We start from the raw sequence: 23,759 nt of genomic DNA on the forward strand, positions 1-23,759 counted from the left end.
TGAAAAAAGAAGGTTCAGCTTCTAATTTCTAATTTCCTTTAAACTTTTGTACTATGTGTTTTTAAATGCTGTACGCCGCCCTGAGTCCTTGGGAGAAGGGCGGCATATAAATCCAATAAATCCAATCCAATCCAATCAGTTGTGGCGTGCAATTGTGGGAACCTTTTTTTTTTTCACTTTTAAAAGCATTTTTTAAACTACCGGTTCAAGCGAATAGGTCAGTGATGGCGAACCTATGGCACGCGTGCCACAGGTGGCACGCGGAGCCATTTGTCAGGGCACCCGAGGTGCTGCCCTGTCAGCTGGCCAGCGCGCATGTGTGCGCTGGCCAGCTGAGTTCACCCTTTTTTTAAAGCCATTTTTCGCCCTCCCCAGGCTCCAGAGGCTTTATAGGAGCCTGGGGAGGGCGAAAACAGCCTCCCCCGCCCCCCCGGAAGCCCTCCGGAGGCGTCAGGGAAGCCTCCGGACAGTCCCTGAAGCTTTCGGAGTGCTCAAAATGATCCTCCGAGCAAACCGGAAGTGACTTCTGGTTTGCTCGGAGGGTTGTTTTGAGCGCTCCGAAAGCATCAGGGAAGCCTCCGGATGGTCCCTGAAGCCTTCGGAGTGCTTAAAACGACCCCCTCGGAGGGTCATTTTGAGCACTCCGAAGGCTTCAGGGACCGTCCGGAGGCTTCACTGATGCCTCCGGAGGGTGTCCAGGGGAGCGTGGGAGGCTGTTTTCGCCCTCCCCAGGCTCCTATAAAGCCTCTGGAACCTGGGGAGGGCGAAAAAAGCATGTAAAAATGGGAGGGGGAGCGCCTGCAGTGCGCACATGCACACTGGGGGCCGTGCATTGCATTATGGGTGCGGCACACCTGTACACGACCCCCCTGCGCTCCCCCCATTTATGGCACGCGAGCCAAAAAAGGTTTGCCATCGCTGGAATAGGTAATAAAAAAAATTCTTTGAAAAGTGAAAAAAATGGTTCCCAAGATCGCACAGCACTTTTCCCCCCCACTTTTTAAAGCATTTTTTTTCCTGCTGCTTTGGGCGAATAGGCAGGAAAAAAATGTTTTAAAAAGTGAAAAAAAAAAACTGTCCAACAATCCCACGGCTCACCACTGATCCGTGCGATTGTCAGAAGCTTCCCCCACCCTACTTTTTAAAGCATTTTTTCCTGCCTATTCGCTTGAATCAGCAGGAAAAAAAATGCTTTAAAAAGTGGGGGGAAAAGCTTCCGACAATCGGGCGGCTTACAGCTGAGCCGCGCAATCCTCAGAAGCTTTTTTTACTACCGGTTCGCAGAACCAACGACCATTGTCTCCACCGGTTCGTGCAAACCGGTAGCATTTCACCCCTGGTATGAATCCACTATTTACATGTTTCAAAATGATGGAATCAACATAAGCAGCATCTGCGCAACCCATTTTAAAAAAAGGCAGTGAACATCATTTCATGCTCTCACATTTGCCCCAGTACCTGCGGGTGCTATATGATCACACATTGCTGTAGATGAAAGTGGCATCAAATAAAAAGAAGTATTTAAAAATTGCCCATATAGAAATGTAGTGTTAGGGATAACGCTAAGTTAACGTTCTTCTTCTTTGGTATATCATTCTTTATGTAGAAAAAAGATACAGCTTTGTTTCGTTTTTCTCCAATCCTATGCTTTTGCTACTCAGCCCCTTGACTAGCAATTCAATTTGCAATAATGTCACTGAGAAAGTATTGGAATAGCATTTGTTGATATCTCCATCCCATAAATTTGCCTTCCCGCTTCTCCATGTCACAGGCACTATGTCCAAGACTTTGACTGACAATGGAATAGCTAGATAATAAACTGGGTGCCAAGGGTGTCATATCCCTAATGACAAGTGCTTAATTTAGAACATTTAAAAAAGGAATCATCTATATATGATTGACTTATCAATAATTGATACTTAAATAACAGGGAGGCAGGGTGAGGGAGAGAGAAAGAGGGAGAAAGAGAAAGATGAAGCAAATCCATTATGGAACTACCTATAATGTATATAAAACTAATTTTGTTATTATTGTTAGTTGCAAAGTTGTGTCCGACGCATCACGACCCTATGGACAATATTCCTCCAGGCCTTCCTGTGGAGTCCATTTAAGCTCACACTGACTGCTTTCGTGACTCCACCTCATTTTCTGTCATCCCCTTCTTCTTTTGCCCTCAATCCTTCCCAGCATTAGGCTCTTCTCCAGTGAGTCCTCCTGTCTCGTTAGGTTTTTAAACACCTTTTAAAAGTGCCTAAATAAAATGATATGCCATGATTTATGGGATTAATTTCTCATATTGAACTACTTTGGTGCTGCATTTTTGCAATACATGAAGAGGCACAGAGACACACCAAGAGCCCAAGAAATTTTGTTTATAGGCAGATTGAATGGAGGATTGCTACACCCAAGTTCACATGTTCCTTGACCCTCCCTTGAGTTGGGTGCGACACGACTTCAAGACAACAGTTCAAAAACAGAATAATTATTTATTGTTCCAGAAGTACATTTCTCTTTTATACATATTTAATAAATGATACAGGATTGTACACATGTTCATTATTTTATTTTATTTAAGGTCTTTTCTCCATGCCCCCTCCCTCATCCCAAACACACTCAAGAGAATTTCTGCTACAGGACTCTTTGCGTTCTTCCTTTTTAAAATGCTGCATACAAAGAGGATGAACAGATAAATTTAACAATTTCTATTGGTTCCCCCCCATAAAATTAAAAACAAAAATCGCCACATAATTGAAAGGAGAAAGACGGAAAGGAAGTAGGAAGAGGAAAACATCTCGGAACATGCATCCATTCAGCTCAACATGCCATTGAGGGCGAGGGAGGAGTGACCATCCCGTCTTGCAAGGCACCTGGAGTCTGGTTTATATTTATTTTACACTTTAAAACACGATTCCTCCGAAAGTGGGAGCCTCTTGCCTTGACACAGTGAAGACGAGTGAGCTGAAGGGAAGTCCCAAGCTTTGCGAGAATGAGCTTAGAGTCCTTCTCCCATCTCTTATCCTGCCTTCCCAGGATCGATCAAACAGAACAACGAAGGCGGCCATGGATTCTGTTTAGCACAAGTTTGTAAGTTCTCCTTAGACAAGATCATTAGGCTTCTAGCAGGTGGTGGAGACCGCTGCCTTTTTTCCCACGCCCTGTAGGGATGGAGGGACTACTTCTGCTACCGTGCAGAAACCCTGACCCTTCAGCACCAGCCCGTACTTTTAAAGCTACTTAAAGAAGAGGGGGGATTGTGGATCAAAGTGCGACTGTAGTTTTTTCCTTATCAAGATATGGTTATTCTGCTAGGCAAACATAATATTTAATCATCCCTCTTGTAAAGGGACTTCATAAAGCGTCATGATCTCAAGCCAAATACCGCATACATATATGCATTACCGTAGACCCAAACTCTTTGATTTCCTTTAATTCAGATGACTACTCTATTTGGAGGGAGAAAGAGTAGGGGGAAGAAATATTCCTCCCTTAAGACTGTATATGAACAGTTTTTTTCTCATGCAACATCACCATTTATGTGTAAAAGTTGATCAGGGCAATACTTCCATGTTCAAGTGTCCACAATGAGAATTATTCAGTTTGTGATCTGGATAAAACTGATAATGTCAATAATTTTTCAGAAAGTTTGTTGGACAGTAAACAGACAGGGAGGAAAATGTTTTAGGTGGGGTTTTTTTCGTTGTTTTTTGTTTTGTGGAGAAAAAAGAAATTTTGCATTGCTCTTACAAAACAAAAGAGAACAACAAACAACAACAACAAAAAAGACACAGCAGGGACCAATCTCAGGTTGCATGTTAATGGAGACGTTACTTCAATCTGGATCACCAATCACGGTGTCTTAAAATGGCTTGATTGTTTCCTTCTTTTGTTTAGCGCACTATTATTGTGCAAATAGTTTGAAAGAGATTTTAAAAAAATGCTGAGCAGGCTGCTAGGGCTTCTTCAAGAGGCAAAGCTGGAAAAATAGCTCCCCAATACAATTTCTTCATGAAATGCCCACCTTTATAATCTATATATTTCCATCCAAAAGAAAAAACGTTTGAATGAGACAATCGTTAAGCCCTTTCAAAAGACTTAGCATTCCACAGTGCCTGATTATAATTATTATTATTTTTTGAATGAACACATTATTCCCTCCCCAGTCAAGGTCCCTGTTTCAATGATTTAAAAACCCTCCACCCCAAGAAGACCTTCCAGCTTCCACCTGAAATGCTTTCTAATGAAAGAGGCAAGAGCTTGAAAAGATCTGCCACTTCTGTCAAGGTGCAGAGGTTGCGCTGACGATCAGTCTTTATCACTGATTTGTTGGACAGGTAGATGTACCTGTAAGGGATCCCGAAGTCTCTTAAGGTCCAATTCTGCCTAAAAATCAATAAAATGAAGACATAAGTACCATATTTCTCTCCATCATACTCTAGTGTGTCAAACTCGATTTCATTGAGGGACGCATCAATGTTGTGTTTGACCTCGAGGAGCCGGGGTGGGCGTGGCCAGCTTGACATCACTCGTGTTGAGAGTGCCAATTATGGTCATAAGTCAAGAACTACCTGTAGTGCTTTATCTTTCCAATGTGCTGCAAGTTTAATCAGTTATTTCAACTCTCTTCTAGGCTGAAACCTATTTCAACATTATAAAATCAGCTGTAAATAACCATGTCTTTTGGAATACAAATGGGAAAAACACGAGGAAAGCAGATCAAAGAATTACTGAATGTTCAAGAACTAATAATGGGACAATTTCCTATCCCCTCCCTCCAATTTCTTCCAAGGATTTATTTTTATTACCTGAGCAATAGCATCCTTGAGTTGATTGTATTTTTCTAGATCAAAACGAGTCTTTCTGGCTCCTTTATGGAAGAATAGTAAGTACTGCCTGTCTCTAGCATCTGGATATACATATTCCTATTGAATGAAAGAATAAATTAATTGAAACCTTAGACACGAACACTTATTTATCAATAACCAATTTGAAAGGACAAGAAACTCAACTCTGGGCTAATAATTAATTTACCATGGAATACGGACAAATTATATGCTGCATGATGCTCGGCAGATCTGATTATCAACTGAATAGTGATCATATATTAAGTCTTTTTTATATATCATCTTACTTATGATTATTTGCAGGAACTGAGCAATGTAACAGACACTGTGTCACTTCAAATGTGCAAGCGAAAGCAATTTTTGACAGCTTAGTCAATTTAATTTTAATTTTGCTCCACAGTGGTTGAGTAATTTAAGCCACCTAGAGTTTGAGTGATATATTACAAATTACTGTAATAAATAAATAAATGATTAACTAGCTTGTTAGAGAACAGCAGGCAGGATATGAAATTCTGCATGGGTACAATAATGCAGAGTAAGTTATGGTGGACAAGCGACAGGAACTAGAACTATGTGGTTATTTGATCTTTATTATTGCCCCCATTAGCTACTCCATAGATGGCCAATGAATTTGGTCTTAAAAGCCAAACAGATTACTGGACTTATAGATGCACATAGGCTAATTCATACCTACACAAGCTATTTTGCACATCTTCATATTCAGCGATCCTGAATTGTGCCAAAATGGGGAAGAAAGAAGCAAGCTTTCCGTTAGCTTTCAAAGCATCCTGTCTCTGGCACTCGGATCTTGATGGAAAAGGTATCGAGAAGCGCTACCAGAATGGCATATATGAGCCACCTCCTCCATAAGCTCTAAGAGAAGAGGGTTTACGGCATTACAAAGTTATTACATTGTATGTGCCCCAAAGGTGCATTTTCAGGAGGCAACTGGACTTTCTTGTTTTTTTTTTGGAAGACGTTTCTCTTCTCATCCAAGAACCTTCTTCAGCTGTGACAGGATAATAGGGAATGGAAGGATTTATATTCCTTGCAGATATCTGGTCACCTGCATTCTTTTAGACGGTTGTAGAAGCACTTGGAGGTTTATCTGTGTTCTTATCGGTCACCTGAGTAGTCTCCTGATTCCTGTAGTCTGCAATTTTTCCTCTGGAAATCCATTCCATACCAGTCAAAGGGTGTTCATCCCAAGTTGTACAGCTAAAAGTCTGTAGAGATTCTCAGTCATTCAGAGCTAAATTCAGATTCTCAGTTGTCAGAGCTAAAGAAGCTTCTTGGATGTGAGAAGTGAAACGTCTTCAAAAGAAAAGAAAAAAAACCCCAGTTGCCTCCTGAAAAAGCGCCTTTGGGACAACCATGACCTGGATGATTGAGAATCTCTACAGACTTATATGGTATGGGGTCATTTTAAGCGTGAACATCTGTAAGTTCAATTCTCAGTGGAGGGGTTGAACCTTTTAGAATAACATCTGGCTCCCCACATCTGAAAAATCCCAGTAAGGATCAAATTGATCACATATTACCTCCTGATGGTCAATGAAAACTGAAAACTCTACACAAGATGCAAACTGTGTAAAAATAGAGCTGCCTCCTTTCCCTCAGAAGAGGTTGTGTAAATAATATGTCATCTAGTACAAGAGCATGAAATACCTGTACCCTTTTCTGAATGTTTAAGGGAAGGTGGACTGTATACAGATAGTCATCGACTTAACAATCATTTATTTAGTGACCGAAGTTCAAACGCTACTAAAGAACTGATTTATGACCATTTTTGACACTCGTGGCATCCAGGTTGTCATGTGATCAAAATTCAGACACTTGACAACTGGCTCATATTGCTGACAATTACAGGGTCATGTGATCTCCTTTTGTGACCTTCTGACAAGGTGAGACAATGGGGAAGCCAGATTCACTTTAAAACCAATTTAACAACTGCACTGATTCAGTAATAATTGTGGCAAGAAAGGTCATGAACTGGGAGCAAAACTCAATCTGTCTTGTTTAGCAATGGAAATTTCGGATTCAACTGTGGTCGTAAGTCTAGCACTACCTGTATACCATTCTTATAATGCTGGCACAGTGGTTAGAATGCAGTATTGTAGGCTAATTCTGCCCACAGCCAGGAGTTCGATCCTGACCAGCTCAAGTTTGACTCAGCTTTCCATCCTTCCAAGGTCAGTAAAATGAGGACCCAGATTGTTGGGGAAAATATGCTGACTCTGTAAACCACTTAGAGAGGGTTGTGAAGCACTGTGAAGTAGTATATACTGTAAGTCTAAGTACTGTTGCTATTATGCCGTGAAATCAGTATAGGACTCTGACTTTCTGATTCTCTTAGCAGCAGGAAACCAATGATCAGTGGGACACTCCTAGTACCGTGTTTCCCCAAAATTAAGACAGGGTCTTATTTTCTTTTGACCTCCGAAATAAGCGGTTGGCCTTATTTTCAGGGAGGTCTTATTATTTTTGAGGTGCAGGAGGCCTGCGAGAGTGGTCACCTCATGGCTGCTGCTCTGTTGCAATATTTTCGGTGAGGGCTTATTTTCAGGGGTGGGCTTATATTATCACATGCACTCAAAATCTCAGGGGTTGCCACAAAGAAGAGGGAGTCAAACTATTCTCCAAGGCACCTGAGGGTAGAGCAAGAAGCAATGGGTGGAAACTAATCAAGGAGAGAAGCAACTTAGAACTGAAGAGAAATTTCCTGACAGTTAGAACAATTAATCAGCTTGCCTCCAGAAGTTGTGAATGCCCCAACACTGGAAGTCTTTAAGAAGATGTTGGATAGCCATTTGTCTGGAACGGTATAGGGTTTCCTGCCTAGGCAGAGGGTTGGACTAGAAGACCTCCAAGGTCCCTTCCAACTCTGCTTTTAAATTGTATTGTATTGTCCAATATTATCTGGGGAGGTCTTATTTTGGGGGAAACAGGGTACTACCGTGTTTCCCCGAAAATAAGACAGGGTCATTTTTCTTTTGAACCCTGAAATAAGCACTTGGCCTTATTTTCAGGGATGTCTTATTATTTTTGAGGTGCAGCAGGAGGTGAGTGTGGCTACCTCATAGTTGCTACTTTGTTGGAATATTTTCGGGGAGGACTTATTTTCAGGGGATGGCTTATTTTAGTGCATACATTCAAAAGTACGATTGGGCTTATTATCCGGGGAGGTCTTATTTTCAGGGAAACAGGGTAGTAGCAGAGTTAGAGGGAAATGTATGATGGGAACCAGTAGGCAGGCACCTCTACCATTATTAGCAATAGCACTTAGACTTATATATCGTTTTGTAGTGCTTTACAGCCCCCTCAAAGCAATTTTACAGCGTCAGCATAATGCCCCCAACAATCGGGGTCCTCATTTACCCATCTCAGAAGGATGGAAGGCTGAGTCAATCTTGAGCCTGGTGGGTTTTGAACTGCCAAATTGCAGGCAGGCGATAGTCAGCAGAAGTAGCCTGTAGAACTGCACTCTAACCACTGCGCCACCGAGGCTCATTAATGTGCATTCTTCTGTGGTTAAGATACAAAATGCAAATTTAAATATAATGTAATGTCCTGTAATGACTTGGAGAACATGGTTCCCGCCCTGCATTTTTAAAAGATAACATAAATGAACTTACAAATTTAAACAAAAGTCTGAAAGTGGCATGTCATAAGCTAAGAAGGACTCCCCATGCATTCTTCCTTTAGCACATTCAGTACATTCTTTACCTACTAAAGGAGTTTTTGAACTTCTGTACAACAATACGAAAACCATACAGAAATCTCGAAGGGAATACAGGCAACTGACTGCCAGAGAAAATTAGCTAAAGTACAAAATTGAACCTTAAAAACCAATTCACACACGTATATGTATTAAAACTATGCAATGCTTTGAGTGATTCTTTTCTCTCTAAAGGTTCAAGGGGTGCAACCCTTTCATAACTGTTTTATGAAATAAAATGTGCCCCCCCCCGATCTGTCCAAAGGGTTGAAACAACTAAATTATTTACATTTTTTTCCTGTTTTGCAGCCTCTTTGGATTTGTTCTGCAGGACTTTTTAAGTGGAAGAGGAGAGGTTTTCAGAAAAATTTGAAGGAGAAGGTTTTGAGGAGGAGATGCAGTTCAGCTTGAAGCATCACTTCAAACCTCTTCAAGTCAGCAGTATGAAAAACAGATCCCCTGACCCTTTTGCCCAAATATTTTCTGAGCAGGCAGCTTTGGCAAACTAAAACTGGAAGGCAGATCTCTGAAGCTGTGTAACTGACTTTTGGAAGTCAATTGCCACTGTCCTTCAGGCTTTTCTTGGCAAAGCGAATCATATCAGTTCCACAGTGCATATCTCTCTGCTGAAGTGACTCTATGTCATGTTTCCTGGGGTTGACATAAATTAGAACAGAACAGAATAACAGAGTTGGAAGGGACCTTATAGGTCTTCTAATCTAACCCCCTGCTTAGGCAGGAAACCCTATACCAGTGATGGCGAACCTATGGCACACGGAGCCATTTGTCAGGGCACGCGAGGTGGTGCCCTGTCAGCTGGCCAGTGCGCATGTGCTCGCTGACCAACTGAGTTAACCCTTTTTTAAAGCCATATTTCGCCTTCCCCAGGCTCTAGAGGCTTTATAGGAGCCTGGGGAGGGTGAAAAGAGCCTCCCCCCCCCTGGAGGCCCTCCGGAGGCTTCATGAGCTTCCCTGATGCCTTCGGAGCGCTCAAAACGATCCTCCGAGCAAACCAGAAGTCACTTCCTGTTTGCTCAGAGGATCGTTTTGAGCGCTTCCCTGAAGCCTCCAGAGGGCGTCCGGGGGAGGTGGGGGAGGCTGTTTTCGCCCTCCCCAGGCTCCTATAAAGCCTCTGGAGCCTGGGGAGAGCGAAAAAAGCATGTAAAAATGGGGGGGGGGAGGCTGTAGTGCGCGCATGCGCACTGGGGGGTCGCGCATTGCATTATGGGTGTGGCACGCCTGCACACAACCCCCCTGCGCTCCCCCCACTTATGGCACGCAAGCCAAAAAAGGTTTGCCATTACTGCCTTATACCATTTTACTCAAGTGGTTGTCCATTTTCTTCTTAAAAACTTCCAGTGTTGGGAGAATTCACAACTTCTGGAGGGAAATTGCTCCACTGATTAATCGTTCTGTCAGGAAATTTCTTAGTTCTAGGTTGCTTCTCTCTTTGATTAGTTTCCACCCATTACTTCTTGTCCTGCCCTCAGGTGCTTTGGAGAATAGCTTGACTCCCTCATCTTTGCGGGCAACCCCTGAGATATCAGAACACTGCTATCATGTCTCCCCTAGTCCTTCTTTTCATTAAACTCGACCAGGGGTCAGCAACCTGTGGCTCTGGAGCCGCAAGTAGTTTTCATCCCTTTGCTGCGGCTTCCTGTTGCCGGTTGGCTCCACAATTGATAGGGCTTTCGGTTAAGACAGGTAGAGGAAGAAGGATGCCACACTAGGAGGAGACTCTATGGTGGGGGAATCGGACTTCCGGTTGGCTACAGAATTGAACAGGAAGCTTCTGGTTAGGACCTTTGTGGCTCTTTGACCCCTGAACTAGACATACCCAATTCCAGCAACTGTTCTCTATATGATTTAGCCTCCAGTCCCCTAATTATCTTTGTTGCTCTTCTCTTCACTCTTTTTAGAGTCTCAACATATTTTTTACATCGTGGCAATCAAAATTGGATGCAATATTCCAAGTGTGGTCTTACCAAGGCATTATAAAGTGGTATTCACACTTCACGTGATCTTGCACTGAATTATGCAACCTCCTTTTTCCAAAGAAATCACCATTTTAATGCAAAGCCCATCTTACCTGACGCGTTACTACGAAGTATGCATACATTGCCATGGCGCTGCCATATGTGATGAAGTAGGTGACTGGCTCCATAATGTCCCAAGAATATTCCCACCAGGTGAGCCGAGCCAAGATTCCAAACTGGGTTGCCATGTAAGCCAGCCCACCCCACAGTAGCCAGGTTGTCCTCTTCTCTGCTTTTCTGCAAATTTCCATCCTGACCTGCAAAAGAAGATTGTCCAGGGCTAGTACAGTATTGAGCAGTGGCCTTTAATACAAGTTGAAACATAATCCAAGAACGTTGACTAATCCAGTGATCCCTCAACCTTAGTAACTTTAAGATGGGTGGACCTCAACTCCCAGAAGTCCACGGATCTTAAAGTTGCTAAGGTTGAGGGATCACTGGCCTAGTCAGAAGTGTTTTTAATGTCAATATTTTTTCATGGGAGACTAAATGACAGATTGTTCAAATGCAGAATAACCCATTTTTCATTGTTTTGAGTAGTTACCATGTGTTTCCAATGCTCTAATAAAGTCCTTGCTCTAATATGTCCCTATCCCACCTTCTCATTTTAAAATAAAATAGTTCAAAGTAAGATGGCCTCTCTTCCAAATATTACAGAAAGAAGGAAAGGCTTACAGATAAACCCAAGGAGAGAGTACCTCATCATGTCCACAGAATGTTTACTTTTGGACTCTATTATGGAAAAAAAACATCACTAAATCCTTTTTTGCCCCCCGTCAAAAATACGGACGTCTGACTAGACCAGTGTCTCTCAGCCTTAGTACTGTGAAGATGTATGGACTTCAACTCCCAGAATTCCAGAACAGGAGCCTCTTCTCCAATAGTGGAACAGAATTCTTCCATCATTATAGTCCCTCTTGGACCAATCTCCCAGTAGTAACTACAATTCTTTTCTTATTTGTAGTAAAAGGAATCAGCCAAAAGATTCTGGCTACATGTTACAAACAGAAAGTTAAGCTACTACTTGTTCTTGGTTTGGATTTGGCATTTCTACATGCCATAATTTTTTTCATTTATTTGGAAGAACAGACAATCCCAATTTCTTATTCACCTTTCCATGGTGCATTTATATCACTCTTGTGCACCAATCTTGTTTAATCCAGCACCAGGAACTGTGATTTAACACAATTTCCAAAACTAAGTTTTCAGATCCTGATGCCTAAACAAACATTAAAATAGTTCCTTATAGTGTTTTTCAACATTGGGAACTGTAAGATAAGTGGATTTGAGCTTCCAGAACTTCCCAGCCAATTCTGGGAGTTGAAGTTCATCTTAAAAGCTGCCGAGATTGAAAAGCACTGTGATAAAGACTGATGAACAAAGCCAATGCAGACGCAAGAGGAGCCCATGTGTCTGTGCACAGTATTTGAGAATTTTATACTTAGTTGTAGACAAATTAACCATGATTCAATTAACTGGGAAAGAGTGCTTTATAGCAGCCCATGTTCCTCCTCCCTCCCTTTACTGGTTTTTTAAACAGAAATGCTCAGATCTAGACCCATTTATTAATAGATAAGCCTCAATGTGTTGCAGTCTGAAGAGTTAGCTCAAGAATATCTGACAAGGAAATCACTTGTAAACAAACATTGGCTGGGTAGGGATCAAAAGACCTTTGTAGTTGTCTATTTTCTTTATATGATTTTAAGTCAATTATTACAATACATAGAGTAACAGATATTCCTTGGCCACTTAAAATTAGTCCAAGAAACACATTTACATATGAAAAGGTTTTTACGTATGAAAAAACCCTTTACAAAGAGGGTTGTCTAAAGCCATTAATGTACAATATAGGTTCTTTGTTCAGCTGTCAAGCTTACTGAAACAACTCTCAGTGCCCTCACTTTTTCCATGGGTGCCAATTGCTGCTTGAGGTCTTCTATCCTGCCAACCAATTCCTTCTCCTTGTTCAGTTGGTGTTCTTCAATACACAGTGTGGTATAGAGCTGCTGAACCAAAGTCTTCACATCATTCAACGTGGTGGCATCTTCGTGGCTTAACAGATCTAAAGAAGAACACAGATCTTTTCATATCCTTATTTTTTTCACAGTGTGATGGTACTGTGAAGAATGTCGTACTGAAGGACTGAAATTTACAGAATCAAATAAAACAGAGGATGGAATTTATTGGATTACTCAATCTGTAACATGGAAACTCATGTTCAGACAAGTTTTTAAACAAATGTCGTTCCAATATAGGTTTGGCTTATACTTGCCTCTCCCAAGATAAAAACCGATAAAACTCTTTTACACTGGATTGGCATATTACAGAAATAGGGAAGCTTAAAATTCCATTTAAAATTTAGTATCAAAAATGTGATAATTGGGCCAAACTTTTAATGTTGCCTTTATTTTTTATTTGTTAAGACCATTCTACAGCAAATGTCACTTGAAAATATTAGTGTTTGGTATTAGTGGCTTTTGGACTCAATCAGTAAACAACAGGTAGGTATTCTATTTTATTTCATTTTATTTGTATCGCGCCTTTATTATTTTTACAAATAACTGTTGTGGCCTGCCAGCAGCCAGCAGAGCTGGTGGCAGACGGAGACAATGAGGAGGTTGGGGAGGAACACAGGCCAGTCCTGGAATCTGGGGAAGGCTCTGATGAGTACTCTGCATCAGAGGCAGAGAGGGGGCGAAGGCCATCTGACAGTTATCAGCTGCCTTTGGAGTCGGAAATCAGTGGGGCAGAAGAACAGCTGGAGCCTGTTCCCAGTGTGCGCATGCGCAGAGCTGCCAGGAGAAGGGAACAGCTAAGGATCAAGGATCGACTTGGGAGTAAAGCCACAGGTGGACGGTGAGTGGCCCCTCCTATAGGGAATAAAGAGGAGAGAAAGGGGAGAGAAGTTTGCAGGAGACAATTAGTTCAATTCATTAGAGTGAAGATCTGTTCCTGATGGCTTGCCAAGTGTTGTCTGCTACAGAGTGGCATTTGGAAGATATCGGCCTGGCAGCTCTCCAAGCCTGATAAAGGTCTGTAGTTGTAAAACCTCTTGAAAGACTGATGGCTGGGACTTTGCTGGAAAGGAATTCACTTTAAACTAAATAAAAGGGGTTTTATCGGGACAAGGAGTCGGCTTCGTGCTTTTGGGAAGCCTAGGTCAGAACAATAACTCAAGGCAGCAAACATATCCAATACCCCTTCCTTTTCCTAAACTCACAGTCTCCTGCTTTCCACCCTGGTGCCTTAACTATTAGACATGTGTGTGTGTGTGTGTGTGTGTTTGTGTAATATAGAATAGCATTACAAACACGGAATGTATGACTATGTGAAAATTGTACTCAAATGGGTTGGCAAATCAAAAAGGTACTTCAGATTCTTCACATTCCATTTCCTTCTTAATACTTTAAGGTTTATAGGGGCATATAAAAAGGAAGACGAGTTTCATCCATTTATAAAACAAAAGCAATATAAAACAAATAATGCATGAACACATTAATGTCTTGTTTCATGCAACGATAAAAGTAGAACTTAAATCAAATTATAATGCAGAGAAGAAGATCATCAAGTGAGCTCATTTTTGGCTCATATTGGGAAAAGTTTAAGCCTGGAAAAAGAACTGGAGAACTTCTAGTAGATGCAGTATTCTATTGCATTATGAATACAGAGATTCTGCACCATCTGAATCATACAAGAACTTCTGACATCAGAAAAAAACCCACCATATATGAAGATGAGCTTAAATACACAATGGACAGGACACAGCAACCAGCCTACGAAATGTTTGAATGAGCATATATTCAAGCCATTACAAGTAGATTCTCTCCCCCCCCCCCCCCCCAATTATATATTTGATCTGAAGAATCCCAAGATAGCTAAATTGATAGGACTTTGATCCAGGCTAATATAGTTTAATTTACATTTTATACCCCAGAGTGCAAGACAATTTATTTGAGCTTTCATGCTTAACTTTACACACATTTTACCAAAAAGATATTGTATCTTCATTTATGAAGCCCTAAACATCTGGCCCTTCCAATGGTAAGGAATCCAAAGGTCCTTTTTTCAAGAGGAAACTGGACTTTGTTTTTCTTTGAAGATGGTTTGCTTCTCATCCAAGAATCTTCTTCTATTCTTTGCCCTTACCTGTTGGGCCTGTTTTTCGCCCTCTCTAGGCTCCGTAGGCTTTCCTGAAGCCTGGGGAGGGTGAAAAATGGCCCAATGGCCAAACCGGAAGTTTGGAAATGAACTTCCGGTTTGCCTGTTGGGCTGTTGTTTGCCCTCTCCAGGCTTCAGGAAAGCCTCCGGAACCTGGGGAGGATGAAAAAATGACCCAACCGGAAGTTCGGAAACAAATTTCCGGTTGGCCCTTTGGGCCCGTTTTTTGCCCTCTCTCAGCTCCGGAAGTTTTCTTGAAGCCTGGGGAGGGTGAAAATGGCCTCTCCCAGTCCTCTGGAAGATCGAAAATCATCTGGCCGGTACGTGCATGTGCGCCAAAGCTGAGGGCTGCCAAGGGCTGCTTTGCCGGCAAATATGGCTCCATGTGCCATAAGTTCGCCAACACGGGTATGTAGGAAAAGTGTCAGTCAAGACTCAATAGAACACTCAACAAAACCTGGACATAGGACCATTATTCTGAAGGCTTGGAAAATATTAGCATGAATATTATGATGGCCGGTGACAGTATATTTGGAGAAGATGCAACTTTCCAAACAGACATGAAATTATTTTTTTAATTATTGGATGGCGAATGACTTCTGCAAATCTATCCCAATTGCATGAAGCTGTTACCTCTCTTTGGTGGACAGACGTGGTAACTCAAGTCATTAATTACTAGTTTGAACTCGTCAAGAAGTAGGAGATCTATGCTTGTGGAAGCTGCTACTCGTGTCCCATCTAAAATGAAAACAGGAATAGATGTATTAAGAGCTAGATATGACATATTAATATTCCACCAGTGTTCCATTGCAAATTAGTATATTCTACCTTACAGAAATGAACTGAAACTATAGTTTAAGAGTTCCAATCTATCATCTCAAAATATAGGTAGACCTTGACTTAGAGACCATGAGCCACGGTGGCGCAGTGGTTAGAGTGCAATACTGCAGGCTACTTCTGCTGTCTGCCAGCTGTCTGCAATTTGGCAGTTCGAATCCCACCAGGCTCAAGGTTGACTCAGTCTTCCATCCTTCCAAGGTGGGTAAAATGAGGACCCCGATTGTTGGGGGCAATAGGCTGACTCTGTAAACCGCTTAGAGAGGGCTGTAAAGTGGTATAAAATCTAAGTGCTATTGCTTATTTGAAGTTACAATAGCGCTGAAAAAAAGCAACTTATGGTCAGTCCTTTTACTTACAACTGCTGTAGCATCCCTATGGCCGCATGAGCAAAATTCGGGTGCTTGGCAATGTATTTATTTAGAATGGTTGCAGCATCCCAGAGTAATAGGGTTGCCATCTGCAACCTTCCCAGCTGACTTCGAACCAGCAAAGTCAATGGGGGAGGGGGGGGAGGAGGAGCCGGATTCGCCTAGCGACCATGTGATTCACTTAACAGTTGCAATAGTTAGCTGAACAACTGTGTCAACAGAGGTCATAAAATCGGGGCATGATTCACTTAACAACCCCCTTGTTTGACAATGGACATTCTGGCCGTAAGTCGAGGACTATTTGCATCTCAGAAACTAAACTATTCTTTGTATAATTCCATTGCCTGATGGAAGAAGAGCTGTGTATGGTCAAAACAGATCAAGAGCAAAAAATCAACCAAAATAAGTGGGCAGAGATTTAAAGGGGCACGAAAGTGGTAGGACACCTATTTCCTACCTTTTTTAGTTGCAAACAACTTTCCAATTTCAAATGCTTTTTCTCCCCGTGGAGTCCTAAGACCAGAAACAGACTTGAGGGGAAGAGATTCTTTTTTACTAACAGAAACTATTACAAGCAAGAAATGGCAAACGGGGAGATTGTTTTAACATCTTTTGTCCACTTTTCTTCTGCTTTTACCCTGATCCACTGACAAATCTTTGGTCAATACAGAGAGCATGTGCAAGATATAATTTAAAAGGTAAAGGTTCCCCTCGCACATAGGTGCTAGTCGTTCCTGACTCTAGGGAGCAGTGTTCATCTTCGTTTCAAAGCCGAAGAGCCAGCACTGTCCGAAGATGTCTCTGTGGTCATGTGGCCAGCAAGATTAAACGCCGAAGACGCACAGAACGCTGTTACCTTCCAACCAAAGTGGTCCCTATTTTTCTACTTGCATTTTTACATGCTTTCAAACTGCTAGGTTGGCAGAAGCTGGGACAAGTAACGGGAGCTCACTCCATTACGCCGCGCTAGGGATTTGAACCGCCAAACTGACCTTTCTGATTGATAAGCTCTGCGTCTTAGCCACTGAGCCACCATGTCCCATAAGATATAATTAAGACCTACTATTTTATACTTTGCTTTGACTTTTTCTATTGCATTTTTAACTTGAACTTGGTGACTAATGTTCTCTTCTTTGAAACTCCGGTTTGTTTGCAGCAAACTGTAGGCCAAAAGTTACATACTTTTTTCTTTCTCCAAAAAAGGAAGAGGCTAATCTTACACAACACCAATCTCTATAGGATTAGCATGATGTAACAACAACAACAAAAAGTCAACAAAAGAGTGAAATATAGCCACATCAGTAGCCTTAAGTGTAAATAATCCATCAAGAGCATGCTGGCTCGGGATTTCTGAAGTCCACAAATCTTTTAAATTGAGAAATAGCGATCTAATCCAAAGCTGAAGGAGGTCATTGGTTTCTTCCAGGAACGCTCAGTAGTACCTGGTGAATAAATTGCAACTCGGTCGATTCCCCGGTCTTCTGCCTGGAGCTGTTGTAAGAATACTCCAACAGAGTCCGAGAGAGGTTTAAGTGTAAACTGGCAGCGTTCACGCCGAGACGGAAGACTCAAGGATATCACTGGTAGCCCATTTTGGTAAATTACTGTAACATCTGCGGAGGATAAACAGGGACAATTGAAACAGATTCAGAAAGGCATGTTAAGATGTACATGGGTGTTAAGTTGAAGTCTATAGATCTGTGATGGCTAACCTATGGCATGCGTGCCACAGGTGGCACACAGAGCCCTCTCTGTGGGCATGCGGACTGTTGCCAGCTGCTCTTCCAGTTTCTGGTGCGCATGCCAGCTGGTCTTCATGCGTGCCAGAGTGCTGGAAATCCAACTATCAGTTGGCTGGCGCGCATGTACGCACTGGAAACCGGAAGCCCAGCTGGCTGGCACGTGCATGTGCACCAGCCAGCTGGTCTTCGGGTTTCTGGGCTCCAGCATGCCCGCGTTCCAGTTTTGGCACTTGGTGCCGAAAAGGTTTGCCATTTCTGCTATAGACAAAAGGCACATATATTCACACAATTAGGTGTGCACTATCATAGATAGTTTAATTGGTTTTTCTGAACACTGCAAAGGACTAGGCTACAGGTTTCTTCAGGGCCTTTCCAATTCTATACTTCTAAGATTCCTAGAAGATTGCTAAGTATTGACTTCAACTTTTTTTCTGTATGAAGCTTCAATAAATCAACATTACACTTCCTTCTTGAGAAGCAGTACCTGGGAAAGGGGTTTTTCCATGTAACAATCATTTAGACTAGACTAGACAAGAACAGACTAGGATAGAATAACAAAGCTGGAAGGGACCTTGGAGGTCTTCTAGTCCAACCGCCTGCTTAGGCAGGAAGCCCTACACCACTTCAGACAAATGGCTATCCAACATCTTAAAAACTTCCAGTGTTTTTAGAAAGGCGGGGCTGACGTCGCGACAATACGACGTGCGATCTTGGAGCTCCAAGATTGCAGTCGATATCTCTGCCGCTGGACGGTCCTTTTGGACCTAAACCGTCCTGTAGAGACGGTGATAGAGAAGGGCACATCCTGCTGATCTCAGGGACATCACAAAGTCCCTGATTGAGCCAGGAGAAGCTCTTTTTTCTGGCAACAGAGACGCAGCCATTGAAGCTGCTGAAGTTGGGACACCTCCACAACAGAAGGAAAGTGGGAGAGAAAGTGTGTCGAATTGGTGAGAAAAAATTTATTATTAGAGAAGAGATCACCCCAAAAAACCAAAAGTTAAATTAAAATTGAAGACAAGAGAGAGTAAGCGGCGAGATTAAGCCAGAATTAAACTTAGTGTGTTATCTTTTTTTAATTTTTTTCTTTTTACAGATGGAATTTTTACAAATGTTTCCTACTTTTTAAATTGGATTGGTTAATTTTTCTTCTTCTACTTTTCATTCTTTTTTTCATACTTATGGATTAAAATTTTCTTTTTTTTATAACGCTTGACTGGGTTGTTTTTCTTTTAAGAACTTTTCTCCTTAAGTTTGGTACACAAAGAGGGATGTAAAAGCAGAGGAAAAAGAAGTAACACTGCCACTTAGAGGCTGGAGGCTTGGAAACATTGTTTTTCTCTTTTCTCTTTGAACATTTGACATATATCTCAAGACTTCTCAGTTTGTTTATTGAAAGTGATAATTGAAAGAGCATGGGTTGTTTATACAGGTGCTCTTCTGGAGTACTATCAGTAGCTGGACTGGAGTGAAGAGAAAGCCTTGACTTGCAAGATTATAATGAACTTGCTTCAAATTTAACAAAAAAGCCTTGGATGTTATAGTGGCAGTGTTTATAAGTTGGAAGAATGGCGCAACATGAAAAAGAAACATTAACTGCAAATGATTATGCTAGAAATTCAAAAATACTAGTAACAACAGAGAATATTGAGAAGAAAATGGAGAACATAGAACACAGAACAGGAAAAATAGATGGAAAAATTGAGGATACTTATCAAATGATGATGAAAGTTGAGGATAGAGTTCTAAAAATTGAAGAAAAAGATGAACAAAAAGATAAGAAAATTGTTGATATTGACAGTAAACTGAGCGTGGTTGGAAATGGCAAGAGTGGAATATGGAAAGGGGAGATTGACGGATTGGAACTCTATCACTGACCTCAAAATATAGAAGAAGAAAAGGGAGAAAATTTGACAGAAGTAATGAGATAAATTTTGGCAGAAGCATCGGTGATAACCAAAGGCAAGCTGATGGAAGGAACAGATGGAGGGTTTCGAGTTTTTACAAGATATGCAATGAGGAACGAGTTGCTAAGAGAAGTCCATATAAGACTTACCAAGAAAGCAACCAGAACACTAATACTACAAATGATAAGAGATATAAGACTGCACTACTACTGGAAGGACACAGGATGATGTAATGAAAGGTCATACACACACACACACACACACACACACACACACACACACACATACATACATACCAGATTGATAATGTGAAACTTTATACAAATTGTAAATGAGGACTATGAGAGGATGTTTAAAAGCCTTTTTATTAAATTCAAACAATTTTTATATAGAATATGGTATAAAGATGTAATGTTATTGGATGATTTTAGGAGGATGTAATGAAATGCCATAATATAGATTTACTTTAAATGTAGAATATTTTATATAAAAGGATGTAATAACAGTTATAGCCAAATGAATGTGTAATAATCATAATAATTGTTTCTATATATATATTGGATTGATGATATGTGAATTTGTGTAAATTGCAAGTGGGGACTATTGTGAGAAAGCATAAAGCTTTGTAACCAATCAACATACTGTATGTAACTGGAGGATGATTTTTATGTATTGTGTGTTTCTACGTCTGTTTGTTTTATGTTTGTTTAAAAAAAAAAAAACTTTCAGTGTTTTTAACTGAACGTGGGTTGTGAAGCAGTAGCTATCTTATTCAAAATAAATGTTATCCAAGTCCCAGAAGGGAGGAAATCATTGCAGATCAATGCTATATCATGTTGAATGTTGAAAACCGAATTTCTCCTTTGGTATTAGGGAAGATGGATTCGTTTCCAAAATGTTTGGAGCCCTATAGACCAGGGGTGTCAAATTCAGGGCCTGCAGGCCAGATCCAGCCTGCAGAGTACTTAAATCTGGCCCACGGAAACAGCAAAGGACTATCCTGCGGTGCCTCTGCCAAAGGAAACGGAACTCGGGAGGCAATATGCGGTCATCCCAAGCTCTGTTTTTGCTGGCAGAGGGCCCAGGCCACCATAGGTGCCCCAGACATGAGTGATGTTGAGCTGGCCACACCCACCCTGGCCACACCCACCCCTGCCCCCTGAGGTCAAACACAACCTGATGTGGCCCTCAATGAAATAGAGTTTGACACTCCTGCTATAGACAGTAAAGAAATACAATAGCAGAGTTGGAAGGGACCTTGGAGGTCTTCTAGTCCAGCCCCCTGCCTAGGCAGGAAACCCTGTACCCTTTCAGACAAATGGCTATCCAACATCTTCTTAAAGACTTCCAGTGTTGGGGCATTCACAACTTCTGGAGATAAGTTGTTCCACTGATTAATTGTTCTAAGAAGATGTTCTAAGAAGATGACCTTGATGGAGATATGCAAACACCATCACCACACAAGAAGAGGCTAACTTTTTTTTAAAGTCCAGAACATCTAGATCAGTGTTTCTCAAACTTGGCGACTTTAAGTCCTGTGGACTTCAACTCCCAGAATTCCCCAGCCAGCTATGCTGGCTGGGGGATTCTGGGAGTTGAAGTCCACAGGACTTAAAGTCGCCAAGTTTGAGAAACACTGATCTAGATAATATCGGGAAATAGTTTAGAGAGATACCATATTTTCCAGAGTATAAGACGCACCAAGATTTTGAAGAGGCAAATTAAAAAAAAAGTTTTTGCACTCTGCAGACCTCCCCAAAATGGCCTGTTTTTCATGAAAACTGGCCCCATTTTTAAAAAAGGGCATGAATAGCCTTTAGGAGGCTTGTAGCGTGCTCCTGGGAGGTGCCCCCCAAAAAACGAGCAAAAAAAGACCATGCATAGTCTTTAGGAGGCTTATAGAGTGCTGGGGGGGGAGCAAAAACATTTTTTTGCTCATTTCTGCCATTCTCAGCCCCCAGGAGCACTCTGAAAGCCTCCGAAAAGCTATGCACGGCCATTTTGGTGAAGGGGCGGGGTTTCATGAGGCAAAAAAATGCTGTATTCAGTGTATAAGATGCACCCAGATTTTCAGCCTCTTTTTTGAGGGAAAAAGGTGTGTCTTATACTCCAAAAAATACAGTAGCTCCCTAATTCACTGAATTATAGGAAGAAAGAGGAAGTGCAACCTACTCCAGTTTGAAAGATTCTGTTATTACAGCCAATCTAACCAAGAGTAGTTTTAGCCTTCGTGTGAAGTTGATTTCTTGGTCTGTTCTATTTAGCAGGCCTGACACAAATAGAGAGATAGGGCTGAAATTTCAGCCATTTGGGATCTGGATAGCTTTTAAGGGAGGTCTAAATATTTCATGAAAGCTTAATGCATGAGTTGACTCCCCAATGGGGAAAAAAGCACAGTTTTATTGCCAATTTCAGCAGCACATTCTAACTGCTGCAAAAGTAAGGCCAGTTAACTTGTAATCTGCAAGTCGTCCACTGTTGTCCACATGTTTTAAGTATAGAATAGAATAGAATTGAATTCTTTATTGGCCAAGTGTGATTGGACACACAAGGAATTTGTCTTTGGTGCATATGCTCTCAGTGTACATAAAAGAAAAGATGCGTTCGTCAAGAATCATAAGGTACAACACTTAATGATAGTCATACAAATAACCAATCAGGAAACAATCAATATAAATCGTAAGGATACAAGCACAAAGTTACAGTCATACAGTCATAAGTGGGAGGAGATGGGTGATAGGAACAATGATTAATAGTGATAGTTTTGCAGACTTAGTAAATAGTTTGACAGTCTTGAGGGAATTATTTGTTTAGCAGAGATGGCGTTCAGGAAAAAGCTGTCCTTGTGTCTAGTTGTCCTGATGTGCAGTGCTCTATAGCATCATTTTGAGGGTAGGAGTTGAAACAATTAATGTCCAGGATGTGAGGGGTCTGTAAATATTTTCACAGCCCTCTTTTTATGCAGTATACAGATCCCGATGGAAGACAGGTTGGTAGTAATTGTTTTTTCAGCAGTATCGAGAGTGTTTTATATGCAGGTCAAAATGAGAAGATTGCTTTAGGCAGCCGATGAAATGGGGATGAATAGCATCAAAGGTATTGGAGAACGAAGCTCTAAAACACCACCATATTTAAATAATTCCTTCAGATGCAGTTAAAGAAGCTTTCCCATCACCTGTGTTAGATAGGCCGGTTATGACATAACTCACTACTGTTTTATTTTAAAAACCTGTCACAAACTTGCAAGTTTCCTCAGTCATCCTGCTTCTCCATCTTTGAATCCATCCATTCCCGAATCAATAACACTATTGATTATTGAAACAAAGTTTTCCACGTTGACAAGGTGATGCAACCTGTAGTTTAAAAAGGATATTCCCTATGGAAAGTTAGCCCTCGGCATCTGTGAACCAATTAGGTTCAGCTGAGAGATAAACAGAGCACAAGCAGTGCCATTAAAAAGGAGAAGGCGGTGAACCAGACCTGATCAATAGCTCCAAATACTTGGGAGAAACATGGGCTGCGTCTTTAGCAACAAATGACCTTTTTTTAAAATTTTCGTGCTATTGTTCTTCTTTCTCTCCCATTCCCCATGTAAAGACACATATGCAATTTTATACTTTGGTGCTGCACTCAAACATTTTAAATATACTGCATTCTAATTCTGCAGTATTTTCTCTCTTGAACTGAGGCAATGCCATTTTTGCAGCATCAGCAGTAGTATCCATCCATCAATCATAATCTGAAACAAGTGAAACAATTTGGTTACATAAGAAGATTTAGCTACATAAAATTGGGGACCGAAGACTTCCCTTGGTAAACTGAAAGATCTATTCCTCCTAATTACCGTATTTTTCAGTGTATAACACACACTTTTCCCCCCGCCCAAAAAAAGTGGGTGGAAATGTCTGTGTATCTTATGTAACTAATGTTGCCGAAGCCACGCCCACCCACTGGCCCTCCACCCTTCGGCCTCTGCCTCCCAGCAATTTGCTTCCTTGCAGCAGTCTGGTCAGCTTCAGCACAGCCTGATTTAGCATGAGCAGCTGATTGGGGGTTGGATTGGCCTCCTAGAATACTGCCTATCAGCTATTCCAAGCTGTGGCGATCACCGCTGCCCATTGGTGCTGGTGACACCCATCACCGCTGTCA

At 41.5% G+C, this 23,759-nt stretch overlaps 1 protein-coding gene across 1 annotated transcript in view; it reads right to left on the minus strand.

Moving 5' to 3' along the window:
* Positions 1–4,164: 4,164 nt before the first annotated feature.
* MCU (mitochondrial calcium uniporter) overlaps positions 4,165–23,759 on the minus strand; it is a 127,305-nt gene continuing 107,710 nt past the window's right edge. Inside the window, exons 3-8 of the mRNA XM_081954399.1 lie at positions 17,404–17,574; positions 15,387–15,491; positions 12,497–12,657; positions 10,649–10,852; positions 4,803–4,919; positions 4,165–4,380 (exon numbers count right to left, since the gene is read on the minus strand). Of these exons, the coding sequence (XP_081810525.1) occupies positions 4,303–4,380; positions 4,803–4,919; positions 10,649–10,852; positions 12,497–12,657; positions 15,387–15,491; positions 17,404–17,574 (836 nt within the window). The 3' untranslated portion in view covers positions 4,165–4,302. The remainder of the gene's footprint in view (positions 4,381–4,802; positions 4,920–10,648; positions 10,853–12,496; positions 12,658–15,386; positions 15,492–17,403; positions 17,575–23,759) is intronic.

The sequence above is a fragment of the Natrix helvetica genome, assembly GCF_964273705.1.
Source record: "Natrix helvetica genome assembly, chromosome: 5".
NCBI lineage: Eukaryota > Metazoa > Chordata > Lepidosauria > Squamata > Natricidae > Natrix > Natrix helvetica.